This window comes from Hermetia illucens, chromosome 1 (genome assembly GCF_905115235.1).
Source record: "Hermetia illucens chromosome 1, iHerIll2.2.curated.20191125, whole genome shotgun sequence".
Classification (NCBI taxonomy): domain Eukaryota; kingdom Metazoa; phylum Arthropoda; class Insecta; order Diptera; family Stratiomyidae; genus Hermetia; species Hermetia illucens.
The window spans coordinates 189,698,281-189,716,864 of NC_051849.1; the positions used below are offsets into that span (position 1 = coordinate 189,698,281).

General features: G+C 39.3%; 1 protein-coding gene across 1 annotated transcript in view; it reads right to left on the reverse strand.

Moving 5' to 3' along the window:
• Positions 1–1,706: 1,706 nt before the first annotated feature.
• Positions 1,707–18,584, reverse strand: part of LOC119647030 — a 32,366-nt gene continuing 15,488 nt past the window's right edge. Inside the window, exons 13-18 of the mRNA XM_038047775.1 lie at positions 13,576–13,756; positions 13,112–13,509; positions 12,776–13,038; positions 7,310–7,548; positions 6,272–7,022; positions 1,707–1,852 (exon numbers count right to left, since the gene is read on the reverse strand). Coding sequence (XP_037903703.1) covers positions 1,707–1,852; positions 6,272–7,022; positions 7,310–7,548; positions 12,776–13,038; positions 13,112–13,509; positions 13,576–13,756 — 1,978 coding nt within the window. The remainder of the gene's footprint in view (positions 1,853–6,271; positions 7,023–7,309; positions 7,549–12,775; positions 13,039–13,111; positions 13,510–13,575; positions 13,757–18,584) is intronic.

Here is an 18,584-nt window from a genome sequence, read left to right on the forward strand (position 1 = left end):
CCTATCTAACATCTCTGCCGCAACTAAGGGGTACGGCACCCGAGTTGTACAGCGCAACTCCACGCTCTACCCGCGATGTAGATATAATCACAACCACCATGAAACTCCCACTAGGAGCAAATAACCGGGCCAAGAACACATCCTCCAGGAATTCTTCTGGAGCATATGCTCTCAGAGGGCCATCCCGATTCCCATAGTACCAGATAACCTCCGGTGAGGCTTCGTGGCAGAGCCACTTCAGATGAGTCCCTTGCAGACTCGGATCTGATCGCCCTCCTCGAGTACGTGGCGAAGAATAACTTGCACATATCAAATTTAAGAAGTCTTAATTTGAAATATGTAATTTCGATTTTCAGGTGCGAATATGACCATCAAGATGCATTTTCTCTTCAGCTACTTGATTTTTTTTCCCTGAGAACTTAGGTGCCAAAATTTATGAGTAACGCGAGAGTTTCCACCAAGATATAGTGGTAATTGAGGATTGATACAGATGCCTCTGGAATGAAGGCATGATGGCGGTTCTGGAACTGTTGGTTCCTAACACGTGAAGATGAAAACGAAAACAAGCGAAGAAGTTCAAGTCGAAGCCCCTTCTAAAGTGCCGGGACTGCAGCAAGTGAAACGATTTGTCGAACCGAATTAACTATCATTAAGAAAGCAAAAGCTGCATTTATGAAAATGTATAAGAAGCAAGGAGGAAAATTTTAAAATTAATAAAAAAATTATTTGGCGAACTTGATCTAGAATAGAGCTGCCATTTTTCATCTGAATTTGGTCTGGCTGGGCTCAAAATTTTCATATTTTGTATACTATCGATACAAAAAATAAAATATTTTTTTTTTTTAAATTTTCCTGGATCGAAAAAAATTTTCAAAGTGGAGCAGGTACCAAAAAATAGCGAAATTTGTAAGAAATTTGAACTTTAGCGCTCTACAACTCAGTAACTTTTTATGGGATCTGAAGGAGTAGTATATAGTTTGAAAGATGAGTTTTTTTCTAATTGTCGATTTGGCATTCCCTCTGCAGGTCTTTTTAAGTGAAGAAACAACATAAATTTACTATTAAAAAAACTGCAAGAGCAAAAAAAAATTTATGTTTTTCTTTCTCATCACAACACTAAAACTAATCGATTTAAACATGAAACTTCACTTTAGAGTGATGCTGACATTAAAGTCCTACGATTGGTAAATAAAAACCGACAGTTTTAATCTTTTATAACTTTGTATAATATTAACATAGTTGCGATTTCCATCAAACTTGATAGTATCATGCTCTATGTTATACATAGCATCTACTAGTGCAAAGTGTAATACTAGAATGATGTAAGGGGTGTTTCAGTTAATTTCTCAAAAACATAGTAATAGGCTATTATTAACATTATTTGAGCAGATATCGGAGGGTATTTCTAAGTCTAGGCCCCGTGTAGTTGCAACTTCGTAATTTCGTTCAGATTTGTCGGTTAAATAGCTTCGTGAAAAAAAAACGATCACTTTCCAATATCCGCATGTCCCCGCTTCCCCCCGAATCAATAGCCTCCTAAGAGGAAAAACGATACACTGGCAGTTTCCAGAAGCGGAACTAAAAGTTCACAAGGGGAAAAAGCATATGGTCAAAATGGGAAGGCCGGGTAGCGTAGTGGAACTCAAGGATGGAATAGTGGATGGATCAAGGTAACCAGCAAAAACGAAAAGAAAAGTATGTTCATTTTATTTATAAATACTTACTTGTGAACCAACGTTGAAGTTATTCTGTGAAATCTCTATTTCTATTCTCGTATTGGAAACGGTAACATTCAACGTTTCCGATTTGCCTCCAACCACGTCCATAATTAGAGTTGACTTAATTTCAACGTCTGCATAGATGCAAAAAATAAAATATTATTTGTTAATTTGCATCAAAAGCAACTAAATTTTATATAAGTGAATACATAAAATGAAAAGCAAAATATTTTAAGTAAATTATAACGAGAGAATAAGAGCTCCTGTTGAATATGATTTGGTAGTTTTTTAATTTCAAATATTTGTATTTTACTAAATTACTTTTACTAAATTGACAGAGCCCTTTCAGCAGCAAATGTATTTTGGTGTAATGAAACAGTTCAGCATAGGTGCCCTTTAAGGGATAACAAATAGAATGCGTCAATCTGTGTTTAACCTTTTCTTCGTGGGTAACTTATAGATGTAATAACTTTCACGTAGGTCTAACCATTGCGGCTTAAATCTCTACGTTTTACCAAACTTTATATGTACTTGTTTTGTATTTTACCACTACTAATTTTATATAATTACTCCTTGATCTGTGTACACATTATTTATATTCTGGAATACTCGTATGAATCATCCTTTTTATTAGTCCAGGGTATATCATGCGACAATACCCAACGAACTAAGGAGGAGGTTTTGCAACGTAGAAATGGAAGTTGTCTCATGTACTATAGCATCCTACCTCGTGAATCGAATTAACCGATTTTAATAAATTTTTCATTTACATAAACACTAGACAACCAGCTCTCTATCAAATACCCGCTTTCCATTGTAGTGTCTCAGATGTACGCTCTTATGCCTTTTCATTCTCTTGCCTCGTTTAGTGAGATTATGACTATGCTGTTTATCATGGCGTTGCATCCGAAAACTTCAGATAGCAACCGTAAGTAACTGACTTTCGAGACTTCAGATATCCACAACTATATAGTATCTTAATCCGTATTATTTCTCTAGTACTTCAACCCAGGGTAACGAAAAACAAATGAAGGGATTTCATTGAACTCTTAATTTGGCTATACTTGAAGACACAGTGCTTGTTCGCTTTTACAGAAATAATATTACAGGTTGTCGATAACCTAACCTCGAATAGCAAGAGAACCAATTGCCATCCGACTGGATATTTAATCTGATAACATTGGAGCAAGGATTCCCCTAGTAGAGTGAACTTTCTAAGAAGTTTATGTAAATCAAAACCTCATTAAAATCGGTCCACTATCTGTCTGTATGTCTGTCCGTCTGTCTGTCACACGTATTTTTCTCGGAAACGGTTACAGCGATTGAACGCTGTGAACGCCAGCACATACATTGAGTTAAATCATTCTACGTTGAATTTAAGGAGGATCCCCAAACATGCAAAAAGGGGCTGTACATTTTTTTTCAACAAATGTAGTTATATGGGGTATAAAATGGAAGGGAATAGGGAGGCCGAAAGTGATCATTTTTTTCACGGACCCTTTCTCAGAAACTACCCAGCCGAAAAATCTGAAAAAATCAAGCGGCTTCCACTATATGGTACCTAGGCTCCGAAATTTCCCCCATGTCGATATCTGTTCAAATAAAGTTAATCAAAGTATATTACTATAATTTTTGGTCATTGACTGCAAAACCTCCCGTAAGTTCGTCCTTGAATCACGAATGTAGGCTATAATATAAAGCATGATCTTAACTTAACTTTATGGAAATCGCACTACTACTAACATAATAGGCCGCTTTTGCTCAAATCCAAGACTTTGGATGCCAGTATCACACCAAAGTGGATATTCTAACAAAATATATACATATATTACTTGCTAGGTACTAATGCGACAAATGTCCACTCAAACAGTTTTATCAAAGAAATACCCAAAACCTCTCATACTTAAAGCTACCAGCTTCCGGTATCCCGACTTGTTTGTAAATATAAATTTGGCTTTTGTGAAAGGGCATATTATGAAAGAATCTTTCCGTGGACTTCCCAGGGATGATGCATTATAATATTTCTGAATCAAATTTCATAGCTGTACATTTCTAAGACTAACAGAGGGAAACGACATTTTAGAGGGGTTTTAAATAATAAAGTATGTATACAGGGGTATAGGATAAGTCCACCTAGATCCGCTAAGGGTTGGTAGTATCCACCATTTCTGATTGATTTCATTTCGAGATACTCGAGTTTTAATTTTTTTTTTATAAAAATGCCGATTTTTCCGCTATTGAAATATTTTGAAATATGTGACTCTTATCACTATTTTTATTTAATTTTTACATAGAATAAGATACTTTATAACCTCAATAACCATAATTGTATGTAAGTTAACTAAATAGATCATTGTAGGCGATTGAAAGTTAAAAAAAATTAGTACAAATTGAAAAAGTTTAATTTTCTTTACAAGATACTTTAAAAAAAACTGTTTTGTGGATGTGCCTAAAAATATCTACGTTTTATCAGTTATCCAACGAGGTATAAAAATCTAGGGTTTTATTTAAACTCATAGAAAACTTAGCTTCTTATGCTACAGGGGATTTAAAAATCTTTTGCGAAGTCCACTATTTACTACACCAGTTGTCAAACTCCTTCTTATTTCATTCGCCGCATTAATTATTCTTTCTTTCAGAACTTCAAGTAATGAAATTGGTTTGGGCTCACTGTACACGAGGCTCTCCATGTGTCCTACATATATCATAAAAATCCATGGGGGTTAGGTGTGGACTTCTGGCTGACCAGGGTAAAGGCCCGCCTTGTCCAATTGTTGTCCATTTGTTGGAATAATTTGTGTCCAGTCGTTTTCTAACACTTCTCCTGAAATGCGCAGAGCACCTATTATGCTGAAACCACATGTCTCGAAGTAGATTGAATGGCAGATCCTCCAGGTCACCTTTCAGGAAATGTTCGTAGTCTTCGCCAATTAATTTATCAGGGAGAAAGTAAGGCCCAATCAAATGATTAAAAATGATGCCCATCCACACATTTACGCTGAATCTACATTGTGACCCCTTTACTCTCTTCTTTTTTAGGATTTCCTTGTTATTTTGGGGTCTAATAGCGAGCGTTGTGGTAATTCGTAATCCCATCTTTATCAAATTTTGATTGATCAGTCCACAATATTAATTTAAGGAAATTCGGATCTTTCATATTAGCATTTAGCATAAATCTGCAGAAATCTAACTTTCTCACGAGATCTCCTTTTATAGGTTGTACCGGCGTATAATGGTATGTGTATAGGCCCGCTGCATGTATTGTAAACCATACTTTCCATTGAGAGAGGCTTAGTTCACGACCAACAATATTAATGGAAGTGGTTGGATCTAATCTAAATTGTTCCACAATTTCATTATCTTGTTCTTCGTCGTTATTAATGACATGTAGCCTTCCCAAATTTGTACGTCGTCTTGAAATAGAGCTAGTTTCTCGAAGTCTTCGATAAACTCCGTCGAACACGCTCACATCCGGCACCCGGCGGCCGGTATGGCGCCATTATTTTTAAATCCCATGTAGCAGAAGCTAAGTTTTTTCTATGAGTAGGAGGCAATGAGGTCGGCATTGCACTCGGCAAAATATTTAGAAGTAATTTAACTTTAACCCACTGAGGAAAATATATCAGAGGTCCTGCCGATTCTCTGTTGCTACTGAGATGCTGTTGGCTAAATCTAGAGACCTTGACTACATCATTTGTCAAAGTCACCTAAAGCAAAAGCATGCGCCAACTGCATTAGCCAATTGTGATAACAGCTGGTGTGGAAGGTTGATATACTGTTTGAAGTTCCGCCCAAGATTTTCCGAAAAGCTTGCACTAACACCCCACAGTTCGTTACCAGTAAACTCGGTCGATTGAAGAAAGTAATTTTGATATGGTTACTGGGTTTTATAGATTGGGTCCTCAAAATTCCAGCTCCACAATGTTGGAACTAGATAATGATTCTGGTTTCACATTATCCGTTATTAGAACTCTTCTGAAGAGCGAGTTGATTAAGGTTCACGAAACCGAATGAGTAATTTTGCTTCCTACCGGTAAGTAGATACTTTTGTGAAGAGGCCAATATTGCTAAAGTGGCATCCTTGAAATGCCCCTCAAATGGAAAAAAAGTGAAGATATTAGTAATGCATCTGTTGGGACATTTATTTTTAAAATATCACTTTGAAAAAACTGAACCTGGACTATCATCTTTGATCTATGAAAAAAGAAAAGACAGTTCTGCTTTTCAGGTAAAATCATACAGCTTCCACAGGCATAAGGTTCGGAAAAGTTTATGATCCGGGCAGGCAAAATAGATGGTATAGTGTTTCTATTGTGGGATAAGTGATTGCAACGATCCCTCACCACTCTTACCGACCTAAATCGAGGCTTTCTGTTGTTGAATAGGTCAATTATAGTAAAGGGCCCTGATAGGCAAACCTTTTTGAAGTTAAGCGAATGATACGGACAAAACCTATGAGCGAAAGTAATCACCAAATGCTTAAAAAAACTTTAATGGTGTCACAATGGACTCCAGCAATCTGAAATCAAGTTATCAATCACTAACTTCCATACCTTCTGAATCTCCTGAGAAATACAAACACATTTTCTTCTGTGCTCCTGGCGAAATGGATCCACGATAATGATCAAGTGCAAAGTATGATTCAGTGCCAGTGGTGTTCGACTTTATTGAGGCTTTCGAATGAGGTTTCAGGCCACACAACTTGACCTTATCATACGGTCCAAATTCACTTTTAATTTCGAGTACTTCTCGAATTTTCTTAGCGATTTCACTAAACGTTACATTCAATTTGTGCTCTTTGCATATGAAATCTGGAGGCTTTGGTTCTTCTATCTGAGAAATGATGTCCTCCATAGCCTCTGGTTTCAAAGGACTTTTCTTTGACTTTGGATTCATTTTTGGAGATTTAGGAGATTTTGTTTGTCTACTTTCGCTATCCAATTCTTCACTCGATTTCGCCTTTTTCCGAGCCTCTTTATTCTTGCCTTTGGTTTTCTTAGACTCGTCCTTCTTTAAAGATTTTGGTGTGTGTGGTGAATCTTGTGGGGCTATTTTTCTAGATTTCTTTCCCTTCAAGCGATTTTCAACAGGTTCGAAAATTGTTTGAATACTCTCTGATGTCACAGTTTGCTCCTCCTCCTCATCATGATTGACGTCTTCTTCCAAATCATAGTCCAACATTTTTTCGAAACTGGTTAACCATTCATTTTTGATGTCTACTCGTTGGGTGAACATGTTAATAGGTCCAAGGAGATTTGTATAGTCCAAAACGGTTTGAAAATGTTCATTCTTTATTGGTCGAACCTAAAAAAAAAATTTTAATGAATATATTTTGATGGATATTTTGAATTGCGATGACCACGAGCTGCCTGGAAGGTATTGCTTGATGAGACCATTGATAGAATGCTAGTAACTCTCCTGGATTTTCTATAGGAAAATACGTGACGAATGGTGTCAACGAATAATATCGAACTGATGGTTTTAATAAAGTTACGATGGGAAAACGGATTTTACATAACAATTGTAGAGAAGCCTGAAAAAACTTACATGATAATGGCATTCATTTTATCAAGAACAATTTTTCATATTACGTGATTCTTCTCTGGGCTTATGACTAGAATCTTGCCTTCGTATTGAACATCTCGGTTCCATTGGTTAATTTCCTTCACATCGAAACAAATAACTAAGTCTTTTGTTTGTCGCGGTCCTAGCCTTAATTCCATTTTTGTAAAAAAAGTGTGTTTTTCAGGATAAAATATTTCGAAGCTTCCCACCGCTTCTAATCTTACTTCTTCAGTTATATCGGAGTGATTCCTTAATGTTACGGACTCTATAATGCATATTAGTTATTATACTCAGGAGAAAAGTTCTTAATGTTGGAATTATACGAAGGGCCTTACGTCATATGGTATTGGGTTTTTGAGGTATTCTAGAACTAAACATATGCATATTTGTATTTTACTATATAAGAAGCCGGATATTTATTAAATTTTGAATTAGATACATGTCATGCTCTACATCGTCCAAGAATAGCCCTTAAACTCTATATAACCATATTTCCGTCAGTCCCTTGGGCGAGGAGAAGATTTTTTGTTGAGGATGCTGGGAGTCCTAAGTCCGCACCCACTTGGTGACGTACCGGACCACTTGGGAAGCGACTTACTTCTTCTTTTGTAATCCACAGAATCCTCTTTTTTGGGTTAAACACACAAGTTTTCATAAAAGAACGAAAAAGTTGACTGACGGTATCGTCCAGGGCAGTGAGAAAGTACGTACACTGCTCCCAGCGTCTGATGGGTTGCCTCTGCCCTGGACGAAACCCTCAATCAACTTTTTCGTTCTTTTTTGAAAACTTGAGTATCTAACCCAAAAAAGAGGAGTCCGTGGACTACAAAAGAGGAAGTAAGTCGCTTCCCAAGTGGTCCGGTCCGTCACCAAGTGGGTGGGGACTCCCAGCATCCTCAACAAAAAATTTACTTTGGCTTGGTTTAGGCCTGGACGAAACCGTCAGTCAACATTTTTTTTTCTTTTTTGGGGGAATATGCTTATGACGGTAATTGGGAAGGGGTTAGTTTTAAATGGTTTCCACAATTTCCTCCTTTAGACTAGATAGATTAACTAAACTTGAATCTAGGTCGAAATTTTTGAGGGGCTCTGGCAAATGTGCAGGAAAACGGGACATTCTAAATAATTGGGTTAATCTTACAGTGAAAATTCTAGTCTTTTCACCAATCGTTGATCTAAGCTAATTTATGGGACACGTTTTGTTGCATTAAGATTCAGGATTCAGGATCTTGACTGCATCAGTGAATTGCCAAAATGTATGGCATGGTATCCTATACAAATGAACTTTTGGAAACTGTTATTTATCGTACAGTATATTTTTTAATCTCGGACATTGGGAGTTTGTTGAAGTTATGTACTGCGGCATAGTAATTCGGGGCAAAAATATCATCCAAAAGAAATGGTCTTTGCACTGTGTTTCCTTTCTCGACTCACTTGATTCCGTATCAGAGTACATAAGGGTGTGGTGTTTTCAGACGGATCGACATAATCAATGTGCAATCATTCCAATTTTTTCCTTGAATACATGCTTCCTGTTTACTCCTTTGTCCATGATAAGACTCCACCATCAATTAACCAACCGTCCCTCTCTCTTTATTGCTATTTATTTCATTTCATTTCTCAATAAGAACATGTTTTAATTTCGTTAATATCAGTAGTGCTTAAGCAGGCGGCAGCGAGATAGGCGGAAAAATGAACACCGCCCTCCACGGAAAACAAGGACAGCAAGCCATCGTGGAACAATATACGCGAGACCAATGGAGAGCTTGATGTTTAGTATACAAAAATAAAGAACGGATGACGGTAGAGGCAGGAAAGGTAGAAGAAAGGGCGCGAATTATCGGAGAACGAGGTACTGATATCCAGCTGAGAGAAGGTAGCCGTCGAAGACAGTGCATTCGGTGCCAGTTGAAGTACTATTATGCTGAAACCAACAGAAGAGAACTTCGGCAGCGAGGCGGGAGACAAGCAAACGGTTTGGGGCTTGGGACGTAGTGAGTACTAAAAGTTGGACGTAGTTAATACCAGAGTCTTTACCTACCTAACCCTAAATCGTTGCCGTTGGGGGTCTTCAAAGAACAAGAACTGCAAAGACGCCAACGAAAAAGCGGAGGTCCGTTGGAGTCCATTCTGAATAGGGTTGCGAAAAATAAGGAGGCTGGTACTGTTGACTAGGTGGAAAAGCACCCCTAGGTGGAAAAGCACCCCGCTGAATACTAGGCGATTATGGAAAAGTACTACAACAAACAAACAGCCGCTCGGAGATGGTCACCAAGCATTTCGACTTTAATTCCCCCACATTGTCCGTGGGTGCCATATCATACCATGCAATGATCAGTTCTCCTCGGATTTTCCGGATTCGTGCATCGCGTAAAGTTCCAAATGGCCGCATACGACGGGATTCCCAGGACATACGTGGTTCTCATTTAGTTGCCGAAGATCGGCATGGATAAGAACAAGCTCGTCGAACCATTGCGTCTTTAAAGCCCTACCCGCAGGGACGACTGGATGGTGATCAAGGAGGAGGAACCCCGGGTGAACAGCCAAATTTTTCTACTCGGGATAAATGGGTAGGGGGACTTCAAAGTGTGGGTCGAAGTCACAAACAAAACCTGGACCCACTAACGAGCTGCAGGAGAAAATGAAAATTTACGGTCCGACAAGGAATAATAATAGCAGATCATGCTGAGTATTGGCCGGGTAAATCTATAGTACTCGAATTGTGCTTTAGCTAATCTGCTGGTTTTTCTCCTAGAGGAAGATGTCGGTGTTGGATTTATACAGGATCCCTGCTCCAGAGGAGACCGAACTCTTAAAGAGTTCCTAAATTAAAAATTACAATTAATTCCACAGAGCAAGTTATACTGGCTGGGACATAGCTGGAACATGTATCCTAGCCAGAAGGAGGGTGCACGACTTTCTGGGTCTGGAACTGAGTTCCAACGATCTAACCGTGGATAACAAGCGTAAGCGGAGAACTTGTATATTGTATATTCTCGGATTATATGGCTCACGACCAAGCAAGTCTACCAAAAGAATTACCATATCTGACGTATATCATCGCAACGCTTTTGAGCTGTGACGATGAAGAAAGTTAGTCTCTCTTTGACTTTATTATTAGAATAAGTCTATCGATTTGTAACAAAGGCAATAAACCAGCGTCCCATTCCACCAGCTCGGAGAACTGTGACAGTTTGAAGAAGGTCCTTGATATCACCCTACTAACCGACAAGGGGACTCTCATATAAGCAACTGGAGAGTGCTCAACCAGAGATCCTCTTTATACTACAGTCCGATGTTTTTCAGTGTAAATATCGCTGTAGAGAGCTTGCACTTTCTCAGGAGATCGCAAGAGAAACAACTGGAGGACTTTCAAATTATCAAGGACAAACTTTTCGGTGCTCGAAATGGTAACATTGGCAGGACAGACGAACTAGAGTTAAAGATTGGTACTTTGGAAAATATATTCGTCCTGCAAAATGTGGAATGGAAGGGTCGAATGAAAATCTGCCAAATTTTAGAGAGATTTTTAACATACACTAGGAGTAGAAGTCAGCCTCAAGACTGCCAGGAAGCGGTCCTGGTGGGACTATTGTCAGAACATTGTTAGTACCGACTATGCTGCGAGACTCAGTAAGCCCAAGGAATATATGAGCCCACCTTTTCTTAAAAAGTCGGAGGGCTCCTCGACAAAATCTTCTTGTGAGACTGGGCTAGCTGGGCTATTAACAGTTTCTGTGTATATATCGTAAATCTCTGGGCTCACTGAGGAATAGGATAATGCCAGTCATGCTCCAAAAATAGCAACAAAGGACGTTTATCTCGCTCGGATACTTCCCGCACTCTTGGAGACGCGTGCGCGCATATCGAGAGCGGGTAAGCGCAACCATGAGTGCACGAAGGACTTTCGGCCAGTCCTCACCTCTTTCGAGTTGGAGGCCCTAAAGTGCGTTCTGGACATCCATTTAAGGACAATAATGGAACTCACGCCCTCCTCCAAGTCTCATCCACAAAACCGCACTTCACGAAGTAATTAGCATGTTTGAGTAATATACCCTTACTGCGAATATGGAGAGAGCATTTAGCAACGTTAGTGCCAAAGTCGCATTAGATAGTATCCATATTATGAACCAGGATACTTCAATCTGATCTGGGACGTAGCTACATGACCAGAGCTGTGGCCAGAGGGACGCTCCTCCGATACTCTGGTTGGTAGGTTGGTTGAATGAAATTCTATGGTTATTGGGCAGGAGCGGGGTAAAGCTGGCGTATGCTGAGGAATTGGTATTGCTGTTAGTCTGAGGGGTGTTTCCCGCTGTTATGAGTGAAATCATGAAGAGCCGATTGGAAAAGGTGTGTGAGTGGACGGCAAAATGCGGACACCAAGCAAACGGTACCCGAATTTGACATCCCGCGGCTAAATGGAGAAAGACTGCCACTCTCCTTCAACCTGGATGTGATCCGGGATCCTAAGTTAAATTACAAACTAAACATCGAACTGAGGATTGAGAATGCTGGCTATTTAGCCTTCAATGGCTACAAGAGAACTTTTCTAAGGAAATGGGGTCTCCCGGCAAGGGTGATTCTCTGAACGCACACAGTCATAATTTGCCCAATTCTAACATACGGTTCCATTGTGTAGTGGAATACGGTTAGCAAAAAGTACAATGAAATCAAGCTTAATAGGATTCGAAGATCTGCGTGTGCAGATCTTATTGCGGCTCTGCCGTCCTGCCCGGCCGATGCTTTCAATATACTACTACACCTCCTCCCCCTGGACCTTCACATTAAATACGCTGTAGCGTGTAGTGCAGTCAGATCACGTGAGTCTGGATGTTGGCCAGCGAAGCTCTTCGACCATGGTAACACCCTAAACGAAGTACCTCGAAAACTCTTGCTGCAAGAGCAACTTCGCTATAGGCTTTCCAACCAGGACGGAGTGGAAGGTCGGCGACGTATTATAAGGTTATGACACAGTATTCTTCAAAGAAGGATCAAAGATGGTGTGTAGAGTCTTTGCGGGGTTTTCTAAGATAAGTGTATTTTAGGCAGGGGTACTGGTGATACTTCTAGCCTGCCAATGTCTGGGGCCCCAAGCTTAACATAGTTATCCTGCCATTAAGACTTTCTACTCAATAGCGATATCCTACAGACCGATGGGGTAGTGTAGAGAGGCGTTGACTTCAGATGATGAAGGATCATCACCTATGGCAAGCCGAGGAAGATTTGGCCCAACTATAATACGATGCGATCGCAAAAGCTTTTGGGTCAGACGCATGTGAATGCAGACAGGACTAGGGCGGTCTGCACGGGGCACTGACATATAGGAGCCCATGTCGCTAGACCCGGCATATCCTACAAATTGCATTGCCGAATCACAATTCGTAAAGGAACTTATTTTTATATACCGAAGGCCCCTTTGGTTGGAATATGAGAAGTTTGGTTTTTGAAATGCACAACACTTTTATCTGGAAACTTTCCAAATAGCTCACCTCCGAATGACATTTCATAAAAGTCACTGTTCCGGAAATCAAATTCCAATTGTGGTTTACTCCAGCTTAGACGGACATTAATTAGTTCAACTTCAGCTATAAATGGGAACCCTTCGACCCGCTTTCGTGATATCCATTCAAGAGCATTGATAGTAAACTCTTGCTTAAATTTCGCCGATGTTTTTCGAATCAGAATCAATTCGAGCTCAGCAATCCCATCAGGTTCGACATAAAGAGAATTTTCTTTGAATTCAAATCTGGAGCTGGAATAGTAAAATTTTGGATATTAGTTGTGATAGACTCAATCGTTTTATATAGTAGAGAGTTAGTGGATACTTTTCATCATCGTTGCCTAAATGCTTCTTCCTTGAAATAGAAATTTTGTAGGGCTTTTTTGCAAGACACTGAATGAAAATTGGTATTATAAAAGGCTTATTGGATGTGGCTATTGCATTTAAATTTAGCCCATCTGTGATGTCTGGTTTAAATTTGAATGGAAGTCCAACTGCATTTACCTGAATAGGAACAGTCTGTGGAAACATCGACTTTGTATTATTTTCCTGATTTAGAAACTCCATAATACGTACAATTATGTTGAGGTGTTTGACTTTCAAAATCAATGTATCTTTGTATAAATCCGGATCATAGAAAAATGTGGATACACGAATTTCCGCGCATTCCCTTGGATATACGACTCCTTGAGGATTATCACATTTCATATAAGTTCCATTTTTCTAAGAAAATGTAAATTTACATAAGGAGCGATTACGTTGCGAGATTTAATGGGGATTTTAGATTACCATTTCAGCCTCGTATTGTACCAATGCTGGTCCTGTGTTGATAATGTACGTCATACATACATCTTTGATTAAAACCTTCTGTGTATGCTTAATTGGAGTAACGGATATTTTTAGTTTTGGTGGCGCTGATTTGCAGTGAATTTTAAATGGATATTCTTTTCTGCCTCCAAATACACCGATACTGTAAGGAGAATAGAATTATCTCCTTTTTAATTCAAGCTTTTAGAAAATTTCCAACATTTAATTTAATTCATTTAAACAATGACTTTCTTTGTTTTTTTTTATTTATTTAAAAGAGGATAATATACAGAGAGAATGCAATTAAACATTTCTCCCAGATGGAGAAGAAAGTTGAAAGCTTACCTTCCGATTAAAATTATAGTAGAGGCCTAACTAGCCAAGCTATAATGCGTTACAGGATCGACATAAAATCGCAGGGATTGGGTGAAATTGCGCTGACCTTTTTTAAGGTAAGGCAATCACAGTTGCGGGAAGGGCATTCGATCACAGATATTCAAAAATGTTTGAATTGAAAAGTATTAAAGAGGGTCGGACAGAGTCAAACTCAGAGTAGGACATCAAACGACGTTGCTAACATTAAAGGGGGAAAAGAGTCTGAGATACAAGAAAAAGGCATTTAAAAAAAGTCAGAGTATCTTATTTATTAACGTTTTTCTTTACTTTGTGTACATTATTCACTATTATTTCTAGAATATTATGGAAACTTTTCGTAAAAAATATTGAGAATTAAGCCAGTGGTATGGTGAGAACCGATTCACCTCACAAAAAAAGTTTCCATCCAGTAGTCAGGATAACTAATGATTCATCATCATCATCAACGGCGCAACAACCGGTATTCGGTCTAGGCCTGCCTTAATAAGGAACTCCAGACATCCCGGTTTTGCGACGAGGTCCACCGATTCGATATCCCTAAAAGCTGTCTGGCGTCCTGACCTACGCCATCGCTCCATCTTAGGCAGGGTCTGCCTCGTCTTCTTTTTCTACCATAGATATTGCCTTTATCGACTTTCCGGGTGGGATCATCCTCATCCATACGGATTAAGTGACCCGCCCACCGTAACCTATTGAGCCGGATTTTATTCACAACAGGACGGTCATGGTATCGCTCATAGATTTCGTCATTGTGTAGGCTACGGAATCGTTCATCCTTATGTAGGGGGCCAAAAATTCTTCGGAGGATTCTTCTCTCGAACGCGGCCAAGAGTTCGCAATTTTTCTTGCTAAGAACCCAAGTTTCCGAGGAATACATGAGGACTGACAAGATCATAGTCTTGTACAGTAAGAGCTTTGACCCTATGGTGAGACGTTTCGAGCGGAACAGTCTTTGTAAGCTGAAATAGGCTCTGTTGGCTGACAACAACCGTGCGGGGACTTCATCATCGTAGCTGTTATCGGTTGTGATTTTCGACCCTAGATAAGAGAAATTCTCTAACTCATGATTGCTTCCTCCAGAATATCCTTAGTACATAAGTTTATCTTAGATTTGAACGAAGGAATTAAAAAAATATTCATTTTGAATTTTGGAAGGTTGGTACGTACGCAACGTACGGACGGCAGTTGCTGGCGCTAACCCGAATGCTAGCAGTTCGGTGAGATGGGGCCGTCAGGACACACAGAATAAAATCTGATGTGCCTAGACACAATATAAAAAAACGAAACCCATCCGGGGCAAACTACTCTAATACAGATGTGTAGTCCCGAGGCGGGTTGATACCACCAACATTTCTTCATAAAAGGAGCTAAATTGCCAAACGACCTAATAAGGGAGGGGACAAAATCGCAAAGAAAACTAACGCGCGCGGGAAGAACGAGGAAGGACTAGCCTTGAACCGATTCTGGCACCTTCGCGGCGGGTGGCCCTCGTCTTCCTCTCCTCTTCATGGGGGACAAGATGATATAGTGGCCTTGCGGCGACCTAACCCCACCTAAACGTTTACCCTCTGCCGTTTATAATGGGAAGGGAGCGTTTGGTGTCAATCACTATAACCAGTTCCGAGAAAAATGTGTGTGGCAGACAGACCGTAAACCGATTTTAATGAGGTTTTGCTTTTCACAAATCCTTAAAAGGAAATCCTTAGTTCAGAATCAAGATTTACTATGTAAAATAAGTGTGCAAAGCTTCAGTGAAATCGGTTCAGAATTTTTCGATAAAATTTTGATTACGAACTTAAAGGAAAAGTTTTGAGAAAAACGAAATTAAGTCGATCCAAGAATAAGATGAAGTAGATTAAGTACCGAGGAAGAGAGTAAGTAGCTCTCGAAATACGTATTTACTAACTATTAAAATATATTGTAGTAGGAGAAAGCTGCTTAGTTTTATTTTTATTAAGATGAAGATATTAAAAAAATCATGCTCCAAAGCATCCTTTTACTTCATCCTATGACGAAATCTCCCATTCTTGAGAAGCAGTCTGGGTTTTGCGCTCTGCTTTCCATATGCGAATTTCGTCTTTTTAATGACGGTCAAAAGGATTCAATTATCTATAGCTCGAGAAGTTTTGCTCCTTATGACGTCAAATTTTTTGACAGTATTTCTTACAAATTGCAGTATCAAAAAAATGGGACCCTTTTCCGCTTTTAAATGTCAACTCATTGAGGGGTTATTCTAGTGCCAACTATTTTTTGTCCATGTTTTTCCTTTTTACATATTTTAATAGATAACAATAAGAATAATTATGTAAAATATTACGTTGAAATCTTCTTTCGTTTTCATTCTATAAGCATATTTCAAAGCGTGCAGCGAACAGTTCCCATCCAGCAGAAATCAATAATAAGACCTTCATCGCAAAATCCCTTTATTATTGTGCCGGGTAGCACAGAGAAAAATCGAATGAACCGATTTGGTGCAAATTTCTTTTTTTATAATTATTGACTGCACGGGAATTAAAATTAGACAAAACTATAAAATTTTTGAAATTTGTGAGCACTTTTTCCAATAACGAAACGATAAGAATCGCGCGTGTTCAGAAGATGGCCAAAATTTATGGCCAAATTTAGGTGCGGGAAGTAAATTTTCATTAAAAGCAAAGAAATATTATTGTTGGATTACCGGTCACTTGGAAAACCTGGGTACTCTCCGGGCGATCCGCTTTCTTTTGTTTCCTACGCTGCAATACTTGGATACTGCCGCCATTTTGTTTTTCTATTTGTTGTAACCATGAAATTTTAATTCTAAGGACTCAACAAAGAATCGTGTCAAATTTTAAGACGATAACAGTTTTAAAATTATACCTTATGATACGTATTTAACAATAGAAAAATAGTTTAAAGTCTGGACATAAAGCAAGCAAGGCGAGAGGGACGAATGGTCGCTGAAAAAGAAAACAAAAAAATAGAGAAGAGCGAGAACGGGCGGTAACTCTCGCCGAGAATATGATTACTTCATTTATATATAAGGATAATGCCTTTTTCTACGAGTTAAGAAAATGGCAACCTTCGAAGCCTTTGTTGAAAATTATACAGAGAGGGATTGTATTGATTGATTTTTAGCTAAAAGAAGTTACGAAGGGCATCGGGACCGGATTTAACATTGCGGTCATGGTTGACAATGAGGTACTCAACTAAAGATGAGTTAAGGAGGAGATGTGGGTAGGCTCCACTCAGTCAACCGAGAAAAGAAAAAAATATGGATCTCGGCGGTAAACCAAAATGGGTAAGAGCATAGGGTCTAGGGGGAGGAAGGAATATGATAAGGAAGCACGTCAGATAGCATAGTATGACAGGAGTCGAAGTCTTGGTCACAAATTATAAGAGTGAGGATACGATTCTGGTTGATAGGCGCCAAGGCTGAATTCAAGTCTTTGAAATTAGTTTTCCGGAAGTTGAATTTAGCAGGCTTAATTATAACAAGGGAGTTAAAACAAAACTCCAAAGTAGGACGATGAGCATCAGGAGCGACCTAAGGAGGAGGATCTGTAGATTGAAAAAAAAACAATTTAAAGGATAACATTAAGACCGTCAATTAGCTTATTTCTGATAAGATTGAACTGAAAAGTAGAACAGATGTTCATTAGGATGCATAAAGGAGAGTAGGAGTACAGGGGGTTATTAAGAAGAAGTGAAGAGTCGGGAGATGATAGGGGGAGTGAAGCATTCCTCGTATAGTTGAGAGATAAGAAATAATGAATGGTCTTACGTTAGGTGGAGAAAAATGTAGGGCGGTACAGTCCTAAACGGAAAAGGAGGACGAAAAATGGATTTAGCAAAGAAGTGGGACTTAACAGCGATCAGGACATCTCTGCCTGTTGTCCTACCCAAGGCTGCGTTATAGCAAAAGACAGTGACCTTCGAGGGACCTTATTCAGAATCCTCTCATCAAGTCAGGTTTCATACAAAAGATCTGGTGCTGGAAAGTCAGGGCAGATCGATTGAAAATCAATAAATCAAATCACCTGTCACATTTTGATAGAAAATAATAAATGCTTCATTTATGGTATGACAGTCGGTGAGGTAGGCGGGCGTCATGGAAATTTGCTCATAGTTTATTCCTCTGGAAAGGTTTGGAGAAAACCCAAAAAGAAATTTGAGCGAAGACACCGAAGGGGTGGGGATACGTTGTCTTCAAGGGAGCTTATCGAGCCAAGATGCCATCGTTTATCGGTTTCACACACGGGAGTGACGTTAAAGCTGAGCTGGTTTTGCATTTGTTGTAGTCGAGAATGCCATTGGAAAAGGTGGAATCCAGGCTGGGTGGATAACAAGAGTTACTTTGGTGGTGAAGCGATTTGTATTAGCAGCTCGTTGAAGTAAATAGAGGAGTAGTGTAAGATGAGAGGTGTAGCTTACACTGCAGTGGCCATCATTGAGTGGATGGGATGGGATGTTGGAGGGAAGCACGTTGGATCGGATTCAACATTAGCAGGTTGGTCTGAGGTGTTGTGCGGCATTACTATCGTCGCATCCCATTAATGAAGTACACATGCTGGTTTGAACGGGCCATTAGATTCACATCAGTATTTAAGCTCTCACCGAAACCTTGTGGAGCACGT